Genomic DNA, 23233 nt, shown 5'->3' with positions numbered 1-23233 from the left:
CATCTCTATGACTTTGCGGATTCTGAGTATCTCATATAAGCAAAGTCATCAGACATTGTCCTCTTACATCTGGCTTATTTCACTGAGCATGTTTTTAACATCCATGTCTGTTGCAGCATGTGTCAGAATTTCCCTTCTTTTTAAAGCTGAATAATACTCCATTGTATGGAGAGACCGCATTTTGCATATCCATTCATCTGTTTGTAGACATTTAGGTTGTTTCTAGCCTTTGGCTTTTGTGAAGAATGCTGCTATGAGCATTAGTATTCGAGGGTCTGTTTGTGTCTGCTTTCAAATCTGGATATACGCGCAGCACGGGATTGCTGGATTCTGTGGTCGTTCTATGTCTAGTTTTTTGGGGGATCGCCATGCAGTCTTCCATAGCAGCTGTATCATTTTACATCCTCACCGCCAGTGCACCAGGACTGCAGTTTTTCCACATCCTCATCAACACTCATCATCCTTTTTTTTTTCCCACATTGACTGAAATCAATCAGCTTTTCTTTGGTTTTGTTTGGTTTTGTTTTTGAGACACCGTGTCGAGCGGTCATCTAGGTGGGAGTGCGGTAGTGCAATCATAGCTCACCACGACCTCAACTTCCTGAGCTCAAGTGATCCTCCCACCTCAGCCTCCAGAGTAGCTGGGACTACAGACCTACGCCACCACTTTTTTTTCTTCTTGTTTTTCGTTTGTTGGTTGGTTGTTGGTTTTTTTTTTAAGACAGGGTATCACTTTGTCACCCACGCATACTTGGCTCACTGCAGCCCTGGCATCCTGGTCTCAAGCCATCCTCCTGCCTCAGCCCCCCAAGTAGGTAGGACTACAGGCCCACACCACCACACCAGGCTAATTTTTTGTATTTTTTGTAGAGACAGGGTTTTGCCATGTTACCCAGACTGGTTTTGAATCCCAAGCTCAAGCAATCCACCTACCTTGAACTCCCAAAGTGCTGGGATTACAGGCATAAGCCATTCTGCCCAGCCACCACCTACCTGTCTTTTAATAACAGCCATCCCACTGCGTGTGACATGGGATCATTGTGGTTCTGATTTGCACTTCCCTAATGACTCGTGACATCAAGCATCTTTTCACGCACACTTTTCATGGCTTTTGTGTATCTTCTTTGGAGAAATGTCTATTCAAGTACTGGAATCTACTCCTGCCAAAGTTGCATATTAGTAATTAGCCAATGGAATAATTTCAGGATGCTTTGTAAAGGGGAAGGATGTGGTCATACTATTAGTTAAAATTCTACCTGGGCGTGGTGGCTCACATCTGTAACCCTAGCACTCTGGGAGGCTGAGGCAGGTGGATCACCTAAGGTCAGGAGTTCAAGACCAGCCTGGGCAACACGGTGAAACCCCATCTCTACTAAAAATGCAAAAATTAGCCAGATGTGGTGGCACGTGCCTGTAGTCTCGGCTACTTGGGAGGCTGAGGCAAGAAAATCAGTTGAACCTGGGAGGCGGGAATAGGCGTGAGCCGAGACCGCACCCCTGCACTCCAGCCTAGGCAACAGCGCCAGACTTCGTCTCAAAGTAAAATAAATAAATAACTAAATAAATTCTGTTTAAAATCTTTTTGGAAAAGTACCTTGTAGCAGGAAGGAGAAAAAATACCAAAGAGTTATAAAACTCCCAAAGGATAGAATGTATGCTTTATTTTAAATGTGAAGTAACTATTTTCTGGATGGACCATTGAAAGAGAAGTAACTCCTCTTTTCTAAATAGATAGAAGACCAAATGACCAGGCTGTGCTCTCCTGGTTGCCACTCTGTCTCAGTCAAATGGCAGCAACTCGATCCAGATGCTCCCGTGGCCCTGCAGGCCCCAGCCCAGGTGCCGTCCTTGTTTCGCAATGATCGACTCCTTGTCTATGGATTCATTCCACACTGCACACAGGTAAGAAGGTGCAGAGTTGGTCATTCTACGGGCAGACCAATATATTTTGCTGATTTCTTTTTTTTTCTTTTCTTCCCTCACCTTCTCACCAGCAGGTTTTCTTCTGGGAACATAGCTGGTAGTTAGCCAGGGCTTTGTGGGGAGAGAAAAATCACCAAAAGAGTTTCTGTTAAACCAAGAACCTGCAGAGTGGAAAGCCTAGTGAAGAATTTATTTTTTTTCCCGTTTCAGGCAACCCTGTGTGCATTCATTCAAGAGAAAGAATTTAGTACAATGGTGTCAACTACTGAGCTTCAGAAGACAACTGGAACTGTAAGCTTCCAAACCTAAACTAACTGACCCATTGTTTGAAAGTTACTGTTTTACATTTCCATATATAATGCTCTATTTCAAGCTTGTCCAGCCCGTGGCCCAGGGCAGCTTTGAATGCAGCCCAACACAAATTCGTAAACTTTCTTAAAACATTATAAGATGTGTCTGCAACTTTTTTTTTTTAGCTCATCGGCTATCGTGTTAGCGTATGTTTTGTCACCTGAGACAATTCTTCTTTCATTGTGGCCCAGGGAAGCCAGAAGATTGGATGCCCCTGCTGTCTGTACCTCATTGTTTTCCCGTGCTGAAATTTCATTACACGATACAGAGTTGGCATATCTGTATAAATGAGTAGACTTTCCTTCAGTTTCTAACTCAGCACTTTTCCATCTGGGGTGGTTGGAGCTAGGCAGGTCTATATGGGCATCAGTAGGTGGGATAACTGCAATTAAATATGGTATTTATGCATGGAGATGTTTCTAGAGAGGTTCTCAAAGATGTTCATACCTCAACAAAAGTTAAATGCCACTGGTCTATCGACACTATTTAGAAGTATTAGGTATCACAGTACTGAACTAAGAGTAGATGATATCATATTATTGAGGATGTGGGGTTTTTCCATTTTTTTATTAAAAGCAAATGAATTATGAAAGAAAAAAACTCCTGGTTTTCCATAGTCACGCCATTTCTGGTTCTTCGATAAGTGTTTTTTCCCAGCCAATTCACTGCCGTCAGTTGCATGTCCTACTATTTAATTCAGTTCTGACACTAGCTGCCTGGGGTTGGCACAGACCTCACAGGGTAAGGGGCTCGGCCCCGCAAGCCTGGCACCAACTCTGGACATCAGTAGCAAGTAGTGGTTCCCCAGGTTACCCCCACTTCTGATCAGCTCCAAATCCGCGTTCCCACAACCCTTTTTCAGGTTCAGTAATTTGCTGTAACAGCTCAGAAAACTCAGGAAAAGTTTATTTAGTATGATCTGACTTATTCCAAAGATTATAAAGGATATGAATGAACAGCCAGAGGAAGAGGTACATAGGGTGAGGTCCAGAATTGTCCCAAGCACAGGAGCGTCTGTCTAACATAGAGTTGGGGTGCACCACCTTCCTGGCACATGAATGCCAACCCAGAAACCCCCTGAACCGCTTTAGGTGGGGTTTTTAATGCAGGTTTCATTACAAAGCCCCGGTTGATGAAATCATCGGCCACTGGTGATTAACTCTGCCCTCTCTGGAGGCTGGGGTGTGGGGCTAAAAGTTCCAGCCCTCTCATCATGCGGTTGGTTCCCCAGCAACCAATCCTCATCCTAGGGACTTTCTAAAAGCCACCTAATTAACATAAACTCAGGTGTGGTTGAAGGATCTTGTTAGGAATAACAAATATACATATTTCTTAGGTCCGTAGAGGAGTTGAAACTTACGTTTGGTCTATAAAATAATCCAACAGGGGAAAAGATATGCACATTTTGTTTTATGTGGAGGAGCCACATGAGACTCAAAGAAGGGCCAGATGAGTGAAGTTTTATACTGTACAGAAGTGGGTAGGGGCATGGGCCTCCTGTGGGGAGATGGGGACAGGTTGTGGGAGGGTGAGGGGAGGAGACGCATGGTGAGCCAAGGCTTTCTTGTGATGCAGAGGACGTCTGGCAGGCAGCAGCACTCAGAGAGAACAGAAGCACCTCTGCTACCTGTTTCTCTATCATCGCTTTAGAGTATCAGACTTTAGTCTCTTCTTCCTGGGAGTTCATCTTTCCTAGATCGGGGTAAGGCAAATGAGGAGGTCTCAGAGAGAGCCTGTTTGCATCTGCTGTTTACTTCGCTGGCACAGGATTCCTCTGCAGATGCAGATATTCCCCACAAAAGGACTGCTTTTCAGACCTATTCCTGTGTCTGCTGTCCCTCTGAATAGCCATCTTAAAATATGCCAAAAAAATATCTTTTGGGGTTGCCTAGTTTAGCTTTCTGCATATCACAATATCATAAATTATTACCAAGAAGTTTGCAGTATTTGCACTAATACTGAATCCGTTGTAGTCTAGCCTTGAAAGTTCCTGGCCTATATATGCTATTATGTAGTTGTTTTTTGGGGTTTCTTTTGTTTTTTTTTTTTTTAATTCAGAAGAGTATTAGTATAGCCAGATATATCATTTCCCAGACATTGCTGGTTTTTTTCTCAAAAATATATAGCTTACTTTTCAGCACTAAATCAATATCATTGACTTATTAGTTGCCAGTGACTTACATATAGAACTTTAGCTCTGTATTGCTTTAAAAATGAGATCTTTGTGGGTAATGATAAAGGAGAATAAATTAGAAGTGTATTTTTTAAAATTAGATCTAGAGGGAAAGAAGGTAAAAATATTTCACCTGGGAAGAGGCCATTTTCCATAAGTCACAGAAAGTTATGCTTCCTCTGTGAGAAGCAGCCTTATCAATGACAAAATTACAAAAGTTGAAATTACTGAAAGTTCCATCTCTTAGTTGTTGGAGAGGAAGCACCTGGTGGTGCACACCGTGCAGTCCTCACCCTGCAGAGTGTAGACCATGTTCATGGATGGGCATCCCAGCACCAAGGTGGCTCTTCCTATGGTAGAAAAAAAATTGTGAATTTTTTAAATAAATTGAATCAGCAAAATGGCCTTTTATAGAAAAAGCAAAACTCTAGGGACAGAAAATAGATAAGAAGCTGCCAGGGCTGGGGGAGACTGCATAGGGGTACACAGGAACTTTTCAGGGTAAAGTGAATGTTTTGTGTCTTCACTTCGACAGTGGTCACATAATCATATACATCCATTAAGACTCATTGAACTGGACACTTAAAAGGAGTGTATTTTACTATATGCAGATTATACCTCGATTTTTAAAATGATGTTCTTTGCAAGTCTTTTATTAGAAGCCATAAGAATCTTTTTTTTTTCTTTACTGCTTAAACACAGATGATCCACAAGCTGGCAGCCCGAGCTCTAATCAGAGATTATGAAGATGGCATTCTTCACGAAAATGAAACCAGTCATGAGGTTTGTTCTTTTCACTGTAAAATCTATTAGACATTATTCTTGAGCATTCTTACATTGATGTATCTGTGGAAATGGAAAGTGAGGTCAGCTGCATGGAGAAGGAAACTGTGGTGTCAGGGCATTCATCACTGTATCTGTGACACTGTGCCTGGGATGTGGGGTGTGCGGTAAATGTTTGTTGAATGAATTAACAAAAGGGTGGATGTCAGTGGTTTCTGAAAAGTTCCGTGTTTTTTTGACTCATCAGAAAGAAGCCTGAGGAGAGCTCAGAGAACACTCACTGAGTGCCCGTAGTAGACATCATCTCAGATCTTGCACGTGGTAGTGTTAGTATTCCCATCTTACTAACGAGAGACCTGGGTACAAAAGGCTGAGTGACCTGCCAAAGCCCACCTGACTCCCCCCGTGCTGTGCGGACCAGGGCTTCAGCAGAGGGGCCACTCAGCCAGGCCACCAGGACTGCCCAGCTGGTCTCTTAGGGATGAGATCTTCAACAGCTGTGAGCATTAGTCCTCGATGCCACAAGAAGGTGCCAGCGTGACAGGACAGCAGGCCCTGGAGACCCCCGCAGTCAGTTCTGGTGACAGATGGTCACCTGGCGATCTCCCTATTCTCCTCAGATGCCATGGATTGGCCACCTCTGTGTGCTGTTTTCAGGCCCTTTTATCCTGAACAAGTCATTCTGTCTTTCCAGTTCCTCAGCTTTAAATTGGGAGCCACAGGCTGTGAAAGAATGAGGAAGTCCAGTGCACATGAGCGCTCTCTGAACTGCTGGGAGCTGAATAATGGAGAGTGACATTTTCTATGACTAAGTCAGTCGATCCCATTTTTTTTTTTTTTTTGGGACGGAGTTTCGCTCTTGTTACCCAGGCTGGAGTGCAATGGCGTGATCTCGGCTCACCGCAACCTCTGCCTCCTGGGTTCGGGCAATTCTCCTGCCTCAGCCTCCGGAGTAGCTGGGATTACAGGCACGCGCCACCATGCCCACCTAATGTTTTGTATTTTTAGTAGAGATGGGGTTTCACCATGTTGACCGGGATGGTCTCGATCTCTTGACCTCGTGATCCACCCGCCTTGGCCTCCCAAAGTGCTGGGATTACAGGCTTGAGCCACCGCGCCCGGCTCAGTCGATCCCATTTGAAAGGGAACATTGAGTCACCTATTTGGACGGGGCCTGCGATACAATATTTAGTCTGAAATACGCATCTTAAAATGACTTGCTGACATAGCTAAATAGAAATAAATAAAACAGGATATGACTTATGTTTTATTCTATCCTAGATGAAGAAACACACCTTGAAATCTCTGATTATTAAACTCAGTAAAGAAAACTCTCTCATAACACAGTTTACAAGCTTTGTGGCAGTTGAGAAAAGGGTATGTATCATTGTTAATTCGAGGTTAAATTATTTTATTTATTTGTATTTCCACGTTAAGAAAGTCACCTTTGCTGTGATGGTTAATGACGATACCCATGCCCTGGGCCTGTGAATCATGAGTTGCAGACAGGCCAGTCGGCCCCATGAGTCCCAATTCATGAGGGGCCTCGGTGTTAGGACTTCCAGTGATCTTTCTAAATGAGTTCAGTATTTATCATTTTTAATGTTATAATTATCGTTAATACTTAGCTAATGTGTATTTTTCAGATATACTATGATTTTGTTCAGTTTTGGCATTTCTTGTCTGTTATTCATCCGAGACTCTCAAAATATAGAAAAGGCCTGGGCTCTCTAAGAGCCTCTTCCCGCTTCACAAGTTTAAGGGGACAATTCCTGCAACATGCCCAGCACGGTGACCAGCACCTGCGAACGCTCCATGAAGAGCAAAGCCACCCACCTCCTGCCTCCCCTCCCACTTGTGGCCCAGGGCACACGCTCCAGTCCCACACAGCAGCATACCCCAAACCGACACACCCACAGGCTTTAGAATGTGTAACCATCATTTAATTGGATCACGTCTGTTTGATTTCATCTCTTTGTGATTCGATATAGGATGAGAAGAAGTCGCCTTTTTCTGATATTCCAAAAGTTTCTGAACTTATTGCCAAAGAAGACGTAGACTTCCTGCCCTACATGAGCTGGCAGGGGGAACCCCAAGAAACTGTCCTGGACCAGGTAAATGCTGATGACCAAATAAGTTGATATTGTCCTTTTGTTTTTTCATGAAGATGAAGGGAACCCTTTGCTAAAATAGTTCTCTTACTACCTGTGTATAAAGAGATTGACGTATCCCTGATGAGGGAAAATATTCACACATTTATAAAATGCTGAATCACATCATGTTGCATTACAGAAAGTTCACAATGTGTGAGTGGAGCTGTGTGATACAAAAAGAGAGCACCTGTGGCTGTGCTTCTGTTATGGGCAAATAGATTGTCATCCAGGAAGCTGAAGTCATTTAGATAGTATGATAGGTTTGTCATGAAATTATCAATAAAAGTCCTATCTAATCATCTAAATTCACCACCAATATTTCCTAAAGTTATAGTGCTTTATACTGTGGCCCTTGGAACCAGAAACGCAATAGAAATGGAAAAATGTGGCTTAAGCCAGGCGCAGTGGCTCACACCTGTAATCCAAGCACTATGGGATTCTGAGGTGGGCGGGTCGCCTGAGGTCAGGAGTTCGAAACCAACATGGAGAAACCCCATCTCTACTAAAAATACAAAACTAGCTGGGTACGGTGGTGCATGCCTGTGATCTCAGCTCCTCGGGAGACTGAGGCAGGAGAATTGCTTGAACCTGGGAGGTGGAGGTTGCAGTGAGCCAAGATGGTGAGGGAAGAGAGAGAGGGGGGGAGAGAAGTGGGAGGGAGGGAGGGAGGGAGACAGGAAAGAAGGAAAGGGAAACGGGAAAGGAAAGGGAAAGGGAAGACGAGGCTTAAATAAACATTGGAAGAAAAATTCAAGAGCAAAGGGACAAAGTAGTGCTACGACACTCTTAGGTCTCTAGGCTAAAAAACTAAAATTTCCAAAATTGAAGAATTTAAAATCTGCTCGGGCACTGTGGTTCATGCCTGTAATCCCAGCGCTTTGGGAGGCTGAGGTGGGAAAATCACTTCAGCCCAGGACTTTGAGACCAGCCTGGGCAACAAAGCGAGACCTCATCTCTACAATAAGTTTTTTAGACCAGGCGCAGTGGCTCACGCCTATAATCCCAGCACTTTGGGAGGCCGAGACAGCAGTAGCTTGAGCCAGAAGTTCAAAACCAGCCTGGGCAACATGGTGAACCTCCGTCCCTACAAAGAGTACAAAAATTAACTGGATGTGATGGAGCGTGCCTGTAATCCCAGCTACTCAGGAGGCTAAGGTGGGAGGATGCTCGAACCCAGGAGGCAGAGGTTGCAGTGAGCCAAAATGGCACCACTACCCTCCAGCCTGGGCGACAGAGTGAGCATTTGATCATAAATAAGGAAATCATATATGAAAGATGTGCCACCTTGTTGCTAAAAGAAGTTAAAATGTAAACTGCCATGAGATTCCTTTTTATTTTTTAACTCTGTCAGGTTGGCAAAGATCACAAAAGGTAGATCATTGAAGCCAGTAAAATAGAGTGGTTAAGATCACAGGTGCTGTGGCCTAGTGCTCAGGTCTGAACCCCAGCCCACACTTAGCTCTGTGGGACTTGACCTTCCCAGGGCTCCAGTCCTAATGAATGCTCTAGTGGGAGAGCAATAAAATCAGCCTTAGGCGGTTGTGAAACGTTCTAAGACCGTTAGAACGTGTCTAGCTCGTGACAGACATTCAACAAATATTAGCTGTAGTTATTATTAGCCAAGGTGTCTGAAATGGGCGCTGTTTCCCAAACAGATGGGTCAGAAAGCTGACAAGTGGGCTTGGGTTTGGAGGGAGACTTGTTTTTTTTTTTTTTTTGAGACGGAGTCTCGCTCTGTTGCCAAGCTAGAGTGTAATGGCACGATCTCGGCCCACTGCAACCTCCGCCTCCTGGGTTCAAGCAATTCTCTGGCCTCATCTCCCAAGTAGCTGAGATTACAGGTGCGTGCCACCACATCCAGCTAATTTTTGTATTTTCCCTTTATTTCTTTAAATAGTTTTATGTTTTTATGTTTACATTTAATTTTTCACCTGATTGAAATTTGGCATAGGATAAGAGATATGGAACCGACTTTATTCTTTTCCAGATGGCTACTACTTTTTCTCCTATCAACTTGAAATGCCACCTTTTTAATCTAGTAATTCTCATGTTTTAGGAGCTATGGCTGGACTTATCTACTCTGTTCGATTGATTCATCTACTAGAATTATTGTAATTTTATAAGAGACTTTAATATCTGACAGGTCTAGTTCATCACTATGGGTCTTTTTCAGTTTGCTTCTCTAATTTTTAAAAAATGTAACCAGATGGAGGGACAGTGGGGGTGGGAGTTGGGGAGGGATCACACGGGGAGTAAGGCCAGGTACAGGTGCCGGGGATGGAGGCAGCAAACCACATTGCCACGGATGTACCTACGGAACAATCCTGCGTGTTCTGCACATGTACCCCAGAACCTACAGAGCAATAAAATATATACATATAAAAATTAAATCAGATAAGCATTGTTTTTAAATATTATTTTTAAGTGTGTCTTTTCCTATCTTCTATGGTATTAATTATTCAAGTGTTTACTTGAAATTTGACTAAGCTGGGAAAGGACTACTCCTTTTTACAATAGTTACTATTCATAGGTAAAATTACAGGCTAATGATCTCAGGGATATCAAGGACTTGTCATCCATGCAAAACTGGATTTGATTTACCTTGCAGCTTCTTAAGGAACACTGTTGACATTTAAATTGGGACAATAATAGTAATATAGCATCCCTCAAAATTGGTTTTCCATAGATATGGTTCATCTTCTGGTATAATTCTATGTTCATTTAATTACTTTAAAGCTTTTGGATGGAAAGAGTGTCTCATGCCTGTAATCCTAGCACTGAGAGGCCGAGCTGAGAGGAAGAGTTGAGCCCAGGAGTTCAAAACCAGCCTGTCAACATAGCAAGACCGCATCTCTACAAAAGAATAATTTAAAAATCCGCTGGAGCCAGGCACGATGGCTCACGTCTGTAATCCTAGCTCTCTGGGAGGCTGAGGCAGGCAGATCACCTGAGGTCAGGAGTTTGAGACCAGCCTGACCAATATGGTGAAACCCCATCTCTAAAAAAAATAAATAAATAAAAATAAAAATTAGCTGGGCATGGTTGCCATGCCCGTAGTCCCAGCTACTGAGGAGGCTGAGGTGAGAGGATCTCTTGAGCCCAGGAATTTGAGGCTGTACTGATTGTGATTGTGCCATTGCACTCCAGCCTCAGGCGACAGAGCAAGACCCTGTCTCAAAAAAAATAAAGAAATAAAAACAAAGCTTTTGAGAATGTTTTTCCATTTTTTCATTTTCTTAATATTGCCATAAAACAGCATAAAAGATGGAATAATTTACTTCAAATGACTCTCTTATTTCAGGCCTAACTCACACACGCTAACACTGCTCATCATGAACCTCGGGCAAGTCACTTCTCTGCTCCTCAGTTTCCTGATGTGTGAAACGAGGGGTGTTCAAAATTCCACAATTCTAAAACTAAGAGAGAAGGTCTTTCAAGGTATTGATAGCTGATGTTCTCTCCAGGTCTCGGCTTTCACATCTAGAAAAGAGAGGCTTGTACTGAAATGATTTTGAATGGCTCAGTGGTGTTATTTTCTTTCCTTTTTTTTGAGACAGAGTATTGCTCTCTCGCCCAGGCTGGAGAGCAGTAGTGCAAATCCGCATTCAGAGCTGCCTCAGCCTCCCAAGTGGCTGGGGCGGCAGGCGTAAGCCACTGTACCTGGCTAATTTTTTCTTTTTTGTAGAGATGGAATCTCGCTATGTCACCCAAGCTGCTCTCAAACTCCTAGCCTCAAGCGATCCTTCCTCCTCAGCCTCCCAAAGTGCTGGGATTACAGGTGTGAGCCGGCGTGCGCAGCACTGGTGTTATTTTCAACATCTCAGTTCACACTGATGAGCCCTGATTCTGGATGAGCAATTGCCTGATGGGTGGGCAGTCAAGGGCCAGGAAGAATATTTGCTTGATTGTTCTTTTTATTTTGTGTTCTCCTCTTACATTAATAATTCTTTCTTCTGGGCAGCCTCTTTTAGCATCCTCAGAGGGGCAAGACGTATTTTCATGCAAACAGAAAAAACGTTCGTCTAAAAAAAAAATGAAGTTATCTAAGTCACAAGTTTCTGAAGATTTTGAAGAGGATGGCTTAGCTGTACCAGAGGGTTTCACCTCAAATGTGGAACGTGGAGACGAGGAAAAGATACTAGATTTAAGTTGGACACAGTCATTTAAAGCAGCAGCAGCCGAGCCACTGTTTAAGAAAGTCGGCTCACTGGAAACGTCTCCTTCCAGCCTTTTCGGTTCTTCTGCTCCAGCCTCTGGTTCCTCTTTTTTCCAGGCTGCCGGCTCTCCCAGTCCTGCTTCCATGCCTCTCGCCTCATTTCCTCAGTTACCTAGTTTGGGTTTTGCTGCTCCTCCCAGACAGTTTGATGCGTCTGACTTCAGAAACGGCCCTGTGCCTCGCCGTGGTGCTGCCCGCATCCCACAGCTCCTGTCTTGTCCCATAGGGCCTCCCCAGAACCCACCTTTGCCACCCCTCTGTGGCTCTGCTTTTGGGGGCTCGTTGTTCTCCACACAGTCTGCTCCACCGAAACCTCCCGGGCGCCCGATGAGCAGGCCTCTCGCTGGCACCTTCCCTAAGCTGCATTCTCCCCAGCTTCATTCCTGTCTTCCCGCGGACCCTGATCCCATCAAAGGTTTTGGGTCTTATCAGCCCTCTGCTTCCTCTCCTTTTCATTTTCAACCTTCCCCAGCCTCTTTCAGTACCAACGTCGGGCTGCCAGTCGTACTTGAGCCTCTTTGCCGTCGGCCCTCAGCAGATCTCTCTGTTCAAGAGAAATCAGTGGGCAGTCCCGAAGGAAGTCAACGGCTTGACTTCGTTTCTCAGACTTCGGAAACAGAAAGTGTTGAGCTATCAGAAGTACCTAGAAATTGTGGCTATTTACAATTACATGGTGACACAACGGTTGACAGTACCCCGTGCTTGCTGGAAGGAATAGAGGAAGATGAAGTAGTGTGCACACAACGCTGGCTGGATGCTGGGCCTTGGACAGAACTCTTCAGTCTACAGACAGAGGTATGTGTCTTACTTCTCCTTAGATCTGTGGTTTGCTGGCTTCATAGCTTAGAACAGTGCTACTCAAAGCACTGTTCTCTTGAAAAGGAACTGTCTCTTGTCAGTCTGTACTGAAGTGAGGGGCTTGTGCCCTGGGGTGTAAATCGTACTGCTTCCTTCATTGATGAACTCTTGCTACAAAACAAAACAGACGGCTGAACAAAACAGTGTGCTTGATGCTGGCTGGTGTTTCCTCACCAACATGAGACCAGAGCCTCATGCTGGTGAATGTTACTGTTCCTCACATGAAAATGAACATCCCTGTGATTCACCCGCCTTGGCCTCCCAAAGTACTGGCATTACAGGCGTGAGCCACCGCGCCCGGCCGGTCAACATGGTGAAACCCCGTCTCTACTAAAAATACAAAAAATTAGCTGGGCATGGTGGCGCGTGCCTGTAATCCCAGCTACTCAGGAGGCTGAGGCAGGAGAATTGCCTGAACCCGGGAGGCGGAGGTTGCGGTGAGCCGAGATCCTGCCATTGCACTCCAGCCTGGGTAATAAGAGCGAAACTCCGTCTCAAAAAAAAAAAATGAACATCCCTAAACAGATGATGGGGTGAGATCTTAAATTCCTAGATTCTAGCACTAATGAATTGTAATCCATATAAATTTCCCCTTGTGAAGTAGAGCACGAGCCCTTGTACATACACCCTAAATCTTTTCACATGGGATCATGGGAGTATATATATTACTCAACATGTATATTGTGTTAGAGCTTATCATTCCTGTAAATTTGGCCCCTGCACTGGGACTAAGACCCAATCTTCCATCTGCAATTACTTGTTTTGATGTAAAGTAATTTAGTGAAATGGAAAAGCCCCGATGGAGCGTAAAACTACGTCTAAGTCCCAGCCCACCTCGTGATTTGGGGCTAGTCAGATAACCTGTGTGAGCCTCAGTTTCCTCATCCATACAGTGGGGATAATGATAGTGTCTACTTCAGAGACTGGGTTTGAGGTTTAAACAGGATAATCACAGCTGCCCAGCTTCCCTCCTTGAGACAGTGTACGTGAAAGCCTGCCAGGAGCATACTGCAGATGGGCAAGAGTGGATCCCATGGCCACTCCTGGCTCTGTTGCTTGGTAGCTGTGTCACTTTAGACAAATTGCTTAACCTTCCTGTGCTTCCGTGTTCTCATCTGCGATGTGGGGGTGATAATAGTGCTCCACAGGAAGTGGCTAAACATATGAAAGCACAGGTACCAATTCTCTGTAGGTTGGTACGTATTATCACTGCTGTCATTTGTCAAACTATTGCCATAGATCCTTCAGCCTGCGCACCTGCCTAGGGCTGCACCCTGCTTTCTGCTCCGTATGTTAGTTTCCCTGAGGCCTGGATTCTGTCTTCTTTGAGATTAATATCCCCAAGCTCAGGCTCAGCACACTCTCCTATGCGTGGGATGGGGCAGGCAGATGATGTGGTGGATGGGGGCAGGGGTTAAAGGAAGGTACTTTTAAAGTAATGTTTAATATAACCATTTTATACTTAGAAAAAACTGTGATTGTCATATTTCAGACTACAGGGAACATTGTTAGGGTAAACAAAAGGAATCATGCTGGAGATCTACTGTATCATACAGGGCCTATGGTTGACAATCCGATATGGTATACTTAAACATTTGCTAAGAGGTCTGTCTTATGTTAAGCACTCTTTCCATGCAATGGAATAAAACAAAACAAAAGGGGAAGAAGAAAAGTTCTGGAAGTGGTGACTAAGTTTATGGCATTGATGAGTGATGGTTTCAGGGGTGTACACTTATCTGTACATCAAGTTGTATACATTAGATACAGTGACATTTTGTGTGGCAATCTTATTTCGACAAAGTGGATTTTTTTTAAAGAGGGAATCATGCTATTTAACAGTTTGGAAATACTGATTCATTGCTCATTGCTAGTTGTTAATGCAATAGGATGACTATAGTTAACAATACATAGTATACATCCAAATAGCTAGAAGAAAATATTTGAAATGTTGCCAACACAAAGAAATGATAAATGATAGAGGTGATGGAGATCCTAAATATCCTGGCCTGATTATTTCACATTCTATGCATATATCAAAATACCATGTGTACCCCAAAATACGTGCAAGTATTATGTATCCATAAAACATGAAATAAAGCATCGCTAGAAGAAAAAAAGTACCATTTTTAAAAACCTCTACACATGAGCCTCTTTCCACACTTTTTATAAATGCCATCAGATACATAGTGTTCATAACATTTACGAAGTTTCAAACTATGTCACTAGTGTATGGAGAACTTGATTTTACAGTAATAAAAATTTTAGAAATGCCTTAATTAACTGAAGTTAAATAAATGAACGCTTATTTTATTTATCACATAACTTCTTTTGTTATTTACTTTGTTAAAATTTATTTTAGATGCAGGGGTACACAGGTTTTAGATGCAGGCGTACACAGGGATGCAGGTTTATTACATGGCCATACTGTGTGGTGCTGAGGTTTGGGCTTCTAATTATCTTGCTGCCCGAGTAGCGAACGTAGGTTTTTCAACCCTTGTCCCTCTTGCTGCCCCACTACATAACTTCTTATGTGGTAAAATGTCAATACCTTAAATTTGTTTTCTTAATTTTGTAGGATGGCTTCTGGAAACTTACACCAGAACTGGGATTTATATTAAATCTTAATACAAATGCTTTACACAGCTTTCTTCAACAAAAAGGCATTCAATCTCTAGGTAAGTCACTATCATTTGATTTATTAAGTCACTATTTTCATTCATTCATAAGCATGCTCCTAATTGCTATAAACTATTTTGTAAACTAGTGTATTAATGTAATAATTATGAAAGTTATATTTGAATGGAATTATATTTAACCATCAAAGGAAATGGGAGATGGGTTTCTAGTCATATTTTTACCACTAATCAGGGTATTGTCTATTAAAATTTATTAGCATAAATAGCACCAACTGCTATAAAAAAAAAATCAGTAGCTTAACATCATCAAAGATTACTTTCCTGTCCATATCACAGTTAAATATCGGTCAGGAAGAAAGTTTCACTTATGTGGTCTTTTAGAGACCTGACTCCTTCCGTATTGTGGCTCCACCATCTTCAATATGTGTCTTTAAAATTATCGTGGTAAGAGAGAAGAATGAAGATTACCCTGTCATCATCCCCCTGCTAGACAAGAGGAAGAACACTAGTCAGATAGCCCCATCCAAGGACGAAGGCATGTGCTGTTAAGCTGGGTGTCCAGGAGGAGAAAGCAGCTCTGCTGAGCACCTAGCCAGCCTCTGCAAGAGGCAGTTGTTCAACCTCTGGATCTGTTTCCTATCATGACAACAGAGGGGACAGGTGAGGAAGTCCTGAGCATCCTTGACCCAGCAAGTGGTTTGAAGGTCAAATGTAGCCTCAGGACAGGTGTTGCTTGCTTGTTGTTTGCTTTTAGACAAGGTCCGGCCCCACTGCCCAGGCTGGAATGCAGTGGCACTATCTTGGCTCACTGCAACCTTCACCTCCCAGGCTCAAGGAGTCTTCCCACCAAAGCCTCCCGAGTAGCTGGGACTACAGGCACCCACCACCATGCCCTACTGATTTTTGTATTTTTTGATAGAGGTGGGCTTTCACCATGTTGTCCAGTCTGATCTTGAACTTGTGAGCTCAAAGCCATCTGCCCACCTCGTCCTCCCAAAATGTGGGGATTACAGGCATGAGCCACCATGCCCAGCCTGGAGATTTTTTTTAAATACACATTATTAAACAACTAGCCAATATTCATGGACGGATAAAACAGTTGTGTCTCACTGTCCCACTTTCATCTCTAAAATGTCAATTTTCATATTCCAGGCTGGGTGGGTGGGCAAATGCATAGCCTGTTTGACCTGCACTAAGCCAGAAAGGGGTGATGACAATTTACATGAGGAGTGAGTGCTGCTTCCTGGAATAATAGAAGAGCCTGTATCTGACTAACTCTCCTGCCAATAACAGTTATTAACTTTGAATAAAATATTTAAAACCGTTCTTTGAAGGCCAGGAGAATAATCAAAAACAGGCAGAAACTGGAGTGAACATAATCTTTGAAAGAAAGAAAGCAAACTAGGTGAGCTCCGCATGTATCCAGCTTGTCACCTAAAGGCATTTCTCAGCTCATGAGACACAATGGGAGGTCAGAACTAACACAGAAAGTCTTAACGGAATGAGGACACAGGGTTGGAGTTTGAGGTTGCCAAAGTGGCTGGAAATTAAGGATTAAAATCCTATAAAGGAGGGAACCATAAAGCAGGAAGCCCTCCAATCTGCATCCAAATACCGCTCAGATCCGTGGCGCTCTCTAACCTACACGCATATATACGGGGTGTAACCTCAAGGAATCCAGGAAAAAAGCAACAGCTGGGAAGCTACAGAGCTAAGCAGAGATTTCAGCTGCTGCCTAGTACTGGCCAGAGTTTAGAGTTCAGATTGCACTAAATTAGAGAGACTTTATAAATATCCTTCCGCTGAAACCATAAAAGGGTCATAAGGATCATACCTCATGATCAAGGACTATACCCCAGGACAAAGGGATAAGCTAAAATAGACCCATCCTAATAAAGCCTAAAACAAAGCCCAAGCAAGACCCACCAGAACAAAACCGAACACTCTTTAGAGGAAGATAGCATATAACATAGAATAACGGATAGTCTCTACAAGGTATCATTTTAATGTTTAGTATAGAATGAAAATTTAATAACATATGAAGAAGCAGGACAATATGACTTGTGATCAAGGGGAAAGTGGGCTATAAATGCTGACCCAGAGATAACCCAGATGTTAGAATTAGCAGACACAGACTTAAAAACTGCTATTAAAAATATAGTGAGGGACTGACATACCAGAAAAGGATGGAATGGGTGAACAAATGACAGGGTCATAGCAAATAGCTGAAAACTATAGAGAAGAACCAAATGAAAATCCTAGAACTGGAAAATACAATATATGTAATGAAAAGGTCATAGAATGAGCTTAACAACAGAATGGACACAACAGGAAAAAAAAGTCATTTAATTCAATTTACAGTGTACTCAGTAAACTTACCTAGACTGAAATATAGAAAGAAAAAAATAGAATGAAAAAAGAACAGAGGAGCCAAGACTGTGGAATGATATCAAAAGGCTTAACATTGCGGCTGGGCGCGGTGGCTCAAGCCTGTAATCCCAGCACTTTGGGAGGCCGAGGCGGGTGGATCACGAGGTCCACAGATCGAGACCATCCTGGTCAACATGGCAAAACCCCGTCTCTACTAAAAATACAAAAATTAGCTGGGCATGGTGGCGCGTGCCTGTAATCCCAGCTACTCAGGAGGCTGAGGCAGGAGAATTGCCTGAACCCAAGAGGCGGAGGTTGCGGTGAGCCGAGATCGCGCCACTGCCCTCCAGCCTGGGTAACAAGAGCGAAACTCCGTCTCAAAAAAAAAAAAAGGCTTAACATTTGTGTTACTGGAGTTTCAGAAAGTGAAAGGGTAGACAGAAAAATATTTGAACACTTTTGTAAAATTGATCAAAGACAGCATCTTCTAGATCCAAGAAACTCAGTAGAACTCCAAGTACAGAGATATAAAATCAAGTCAGAGAAAACAAATCTGGTAAGTAGATAAGAATTGGGCCTATCTAAATGTGGTCATTTTTGTACTTACCTGACTTTTTTCACGTAAGTACAAAAATGACCACATTTAGATAGGCCAGAGTCAAACTGTTGAAAACCAAAGATACGCCGGGCACGGTGGCTCATACCTGTAATGCCTGCACTTTGGGAGGCCACACAGGACAGATCACTTGAGCCAAGGATTTCGAGACCAGCCTGGCCAACAAGATGAAACCCCATCTCTACAAAAAATACAAAAATTAGCCAGGCATGGTATCGTGCACCTGTGGTCCCAGCTACTTGGGAGGCTGAGTTGGGAGGATCACCTGAGCCCTGGGACGTTGAGGCTGCAGTGAGCCGTGATTGTGCCACTGCACTCCAGCCCAGGTGAGAGAGTGAAATAAAAATTCAAGATATTGTCACGTGAGGCTAGAGCTCAGGGAAGAGGTCAGAATTGGAAAAGACTGGGACAATTCTCAACGTCAGTGGTATTTAAAGCCTGGCTCGGGATGAGGTCGCCCAAAGAGAGAGGGTGGTCTGACAGAGCAGGTGCTAGAACCAGGCTGCAGCAAGCAGCACTTAGTGTTCAGACAGGACAGAAAACAGCAGAGGCACTGAGAAGGGGCGGCCCGAGAAACCAGAGGAGAACGAGAAAACTGAGATGAGATTTCATGGATGTACCTTTTCCACGGGCTTTTCCTGTGTTTCTCTGTGTTTCTCCATATTATCTGTGTTATTTTTCTTTTAGTGTGTGCTTTTCTGCCTTTCTTTCTCTACGTAGAGTCTCAAGCTCTCGGATTTTTTCTCTGCCTTGTTTTTTTATCTCTGTACCCAACTTTGTCTTTTATCCTCTCCTTCATTTCTCTTTTATCATCCCTTCTCTTTCTGAATCTGTTTTTTAAATGATGCTGATACACATTAGGCATTTTGTCAGTTTATTATTTATTATATTATTCTTGGAGTCCTCTGTTGCTTATTATTAATATTGCTTAAAAATTAGTCGAACATTTTGTAAATAATGCCCCAAAAAAGCCACAAAAGAATCCAGCAAATTCAGCTGCTTTTGTCTCCATTGATTTTCTTCGGTGGGACAGTGGATTGGGTTTTTTTGTTTTGTTTTTAAAAAGTTATTCAGTTCTTTTTTCTCCTATTGAGAACATTATATCGTTTAATAAAAGCCCTCTTAGGAATAGTTTTAGCTACCTCAATGATTTAAAATTAAAGGTGCAAATGCAGATATGTGCATAATATGCCGGGTCCTTTTGTCTTTACTCAAAAAAAAAAAAGTAATTGTATGTTCTTAATTATAAGACAAAGATTTGGCGTTTTATTTCTTCCCTAAAACCATTTTTGGCTGCGTGCTGTGGTTCATGCCTATAATCTCAACACTTTGGGAGGCCAAAGTAGGAGGATCATGTGAGCCCAGGACTTGGAGGCTGTGGTGAGCTCTGATCACACCCACCACTGCACTCCAGTGTGACAGAGTGAGCCCCTATTTCTCAAAAAAAAAAAAAAGCCTGAATTTTTTTTAAACAAAAATGAGTTAATTCTGAGTTCAACACATGTAAACATCCATTTTTCAATTTTGACATTTCATAATATAGCAAAATACCTTGATTTGGATACCTGTAGGTACTAATCACTAGAAATAATTTGATACACTGGTGTAACTGCTCATATCTGTTGTTTATCTGTTGAATATATAGGTGTACTCTTCTAAGCTAATTGTAACAGGAGCCTAAACACTGGATTTCTTTCATTGTACTTCATGGCTCTCTGATTATTGAAGATGGCAAACGAGGGGCACACTGGATACAGTTCCGTTTCCTGACAGCCATCAGAATAAGATGGGTTCCAACCATCTTATTATCCACGTTCCAACCGTCCTCATTTTTTAAATAGCAGTCTAATTAAGGACCTTGAAGAGTATTAGAAAGTTTCACGATCTGCTTATGTACTGTGATTTAACCATATTGTAATTCTTTAATGGGAATTTTATAAACAGGCACAGTTTGAGCTGCAGTTTCCGACAGACCTAATGGAGTTTTTTCCCTTTAGGTGTAAAAGGAAGAGAACATCTCCTGGACCTAATTGCTACAATGCTGGTACTACAGTTTATTCGCACCAGGTTGGGAAAAAAGGGAATAGTGTTCAAATCGCTGATGAAACTGGATGACGCTTCTGTTTTCAGGTGGCTTTAACCATAGTATTACGCAACTTATTTATATCTTCAACCATTTATTTAATAAACCTTACAAACAGCTATAGGGAATTAGCTGACATGTGCAGACTACTTTATAAGTATGTAGGAAGAGAATTTGTTTGCAGGTGACAGCTTGCCCACAGTCTCCTGTGGCATGCAGGGCTGATGTGGTATTTGCACCTTGGGCTGGACAGGAAACGGGCTTAGAGATTTTCAGTGCAGCTCCTGCTGGAGCCTGGCACTTCTGGCTCCTGATGTGGTGCTCTTCACTGCAGTGTGCTGATCCCGGGGGCCTCCAGAAGACCCACAATATAATTGTTGGGTCCAGCCGTGTTCCCAACAATGGCAGGGCCTGGGACAAGAATACAAATGGAAACCCACATACTGTATGTCTGAGTATCTAAAAGTTATAAATCCAATTAGCGACCTATTAGATTAAAAATGTTTTAATTTCCTACCTTGGCAAATACAACTTCCTAACCACCTGGAAGGCCAGGTTCAAATTCAGCCCTTGGCTGACCCCTAGCACCCTAGGAGGCCTTGCTTGCACGCATGAATTCCCCACCCCACTCATCAAAATGCCATCCAGACCCCATGCCAGCGCTCCCTTACCCCAGCCACCTTGCAGCACGAGTGAGATAGCAGCGCAGTTCAAACTCAGGATGGCAGACCCAGGGAAGACCCGGGAAGTGGACTCAGGGCCATGTGGTCAGGGATACCGGAGGTACAGGGTCTGAAAAGGAGGATATGGGCTCTGAGGTGAGCACATTCTCTTGTCCCTACAGACCCCCGACCCTGTGGCAACAGGGGCATGACCAGAGTAGGATCCCTCTGACATATATACATATCTCAGTATATCCATACATATATACATACACATGCAATTGGCTTATGTTCTTTTAAAGGCAAGATAAGGGGAAAACTAATCAAACTAATAAAAATATTATTGTGAGGGGTGTTTGATAGATGGGACAAGGATGGAAGCTAGGGTTCTCTAGCAGTTTTGACTTTGAAGCTATGTAAATATTTTACGTACTAATGGATAGGATTGATTTATTTATTAAGACAAAGTCTATCACCCAGGCTGGAGTGCAGTGGCGCAATCTCAGCTCACTGCGACCTCCATCTCCTGGGCTCAAGCCATCCTCCCACCTCAGCCTCCTGAGTACCTGGGACTACAGGCATGCACCGCCATGCCCTGCTAATTTTTGTACTTTTTGTAAAGACAGGGCTTCACCATGTTGCCCAGGCTGGTCTTGAACTCCTGAGCTCAAGCAGTCCTCCCACCTCAGCCTCCCAGAGTGCTGGGATTACAGGCATGAGCCACCATGCCCAGCCTGGGAATTAATTTAAGATGACTTTAAAGCATAGTACATAGGCCAGGTGTGGTGGCCCATGCCTGTAATTCCAGCACTTTGGGAGGCCACGGCGGGTAGATCGCAAGGTCTGGAGTTTGAGACCAGCCTGAGCAACATGGTGAAACCCTGTCTCTACTAAAAATACAAAAATTAGCTCTGTGTGGTGGAGCACACCTGTAATCCCAGCCACTCAGGAGGCTGAGGCAGGAGAATCATTTGAACCCAGGAGGCAGAGATTGCAGTGAGCTGAGATCGCACCACTGCACTCCAGCCTGGACAACATAGTGAGACTCCGTCTCGAAGAAAAAAACAACATAGTACATAATTTAACTATACTTCCTTAGTGGGACAGTGCCTAAGGATTAAAAAATATTACAAAGAAATCTCACTGGGAGTAGCCATGGTGTTAATAAAATTTTTGATTTGTTATTTTGGGAGGTTGATATTAATATTGGTACAAACTAATATGTATAAAATCAAAGAAGTTAAATTAAACCCCTTGAATTCTAAATTTGAATTACATCAGAGAATAGAGAAACATGTTACATGACACCATTGAAATGCAGTCAGCAAAGTCTGGAATGTGGGGAAATAAATGGCAAGAGAAAAAAAGGGTTGAGGAGTAGAAGCTGTAAATAAACGTTTAGAGACATACCAACCAACAGCAATGGTGGACCTTGTTTAGATCCTGATTTGACCACAACCCACTGCATTTCAAAAAATGAGACAGGGAAAATTCAACACTACCTGGGGATATATTAAAGAAATATTGATAACTATTTTTTAAGTGTCATGATTAAGAAAAAGTTCTCAAACACAAAACAGGTGTTCCGGAAGTTCTGGGCTAGGCCCATTGGCTCATGCCTGTAATCCAAGTACTTTGGGAGACTGAGATGGGAGGATCACTTGAGCCCAGCAAGATCAAGTCCAGGAGCTTAAGACCAGCCTAGGTAACCAACAAGACCCTCATCGCTCCAAAAACCTTTTTTTAATTACCCAGGCGTTGCTGGGCACTGCGGCTCACACCTGTAATCCCAGCACTTTGGGATGCCAAGGCCGGAAGATTGTTTGCATCCAGGCGTTTAAGACCAGCCGGGACAACATATCAAGACCCTGTCTCTACAAAAAATTAAAAACTAGCTGAGTGTGATAGTGTGTGACTACTCAGGAACTGAGGTGGAGGGATTACTTGACCAGGAGGTCAAGGCTGCAACAAGTTGTGATTGTGCCACTGCACTCCAGTGAGACTCTAAAAAAGAAAATCATAATTTACTATGTGTAATTTATACACCAATTTTTTAAAAAGCAATACCTTCTCATTTTGTTGCCAAAACAACACCTTAAGAAAAATTAGAATTTATTCTTTTTTTTTTTCTGTTTTGAGGGTTTTCTTTCTTTCTTTTTTTTTTTTAATTTATTTTTGTTTTGAAATAGGATCTCATTCTGTGGCCCAGGCTGGAGTGCAGTGGCATGATCTCAGCTCAGTGCAGCCTCCCGCTCCCAGGTTCAAGCAATTCTCGTGCCTTAGCCTCCCAAGTAGCTGGGATCACAGGTGGGCACCACCATGCCCAGCTAATTTTTATATTTTTCGTAGAGATGAGGTTTTGCCATGTTGGCCAGGCTGGTCTCAAACTCCCGACCTCAAGTGATCTGC

The 23233-nt window shown here is 43.1% G+C and overlaps 1 protein-coding gene across 6 annotated transcripts in view; it reads left to right on the top strand.

Moving 5' to 3' along the window:
- LOC120365728 (protein mono-ADP-ribosyltransferase PARP4) overlaps positions 1 to 23233 on the top strand; it is a 96637-nt gene that overhangs the window by 70999 nt on the left and 2405 nt on the right. For all 6 annotated transcript variants that reach the window (XM_074387957.1, XM_074387956.1, XM_074387960.1 and 3 more), the window contains 8 exons: positions 1732 to 1902; positions 2134 to 2214; positions 5150 to 5230; positions 6512 to 6607; positions 7222 to 7344; positions 11345 to 12394; positions 15033 to 15132; positions 20077 to 20209. In XM_074387957.1, coding sequence (XP_074244058.1) covers positions 1732 to 1902; positions 2134 to 2214; positions 5150 to 5230; positions 6512 to 6607; positions 7222 to 7344; positions 11345 to 12394; positions 15033 to 15132; positions 20077 to 20209 — 1835 coding nt within the window. The remainder of the gene's footprint in view (positions 1 to 1731; positions 1903 to 2133; positions 2215 to 5149; positions 5231 to 6511; positions 6608 to 7221; positions 7345 to 11344; positions 12395 to 15032; positions 15133 to 20076; positions 20210 to 23233) is intronic.

Source organism: Saimiri boliviensis, chromosome 16 (genome assembly GCF_048565385.1).
Source record: "Saimiri boliviensis isolate mSaiBol1 chromosome 16, mSaiBol1.pri, whole genome shotgun sequence".
Taxonomy (NCBI): domain Eukaryota; kingdom Metazoa; phylum Chordata; class Mammalia; order Primates; family Cebidae; genus Saimiri; species Saimiri boliviensis.
The sequence above is the reverse complement of the archived record's forward strand: the minus strand, read 5'-3'. Positions and strand labels throughout refer to the sequence as shown.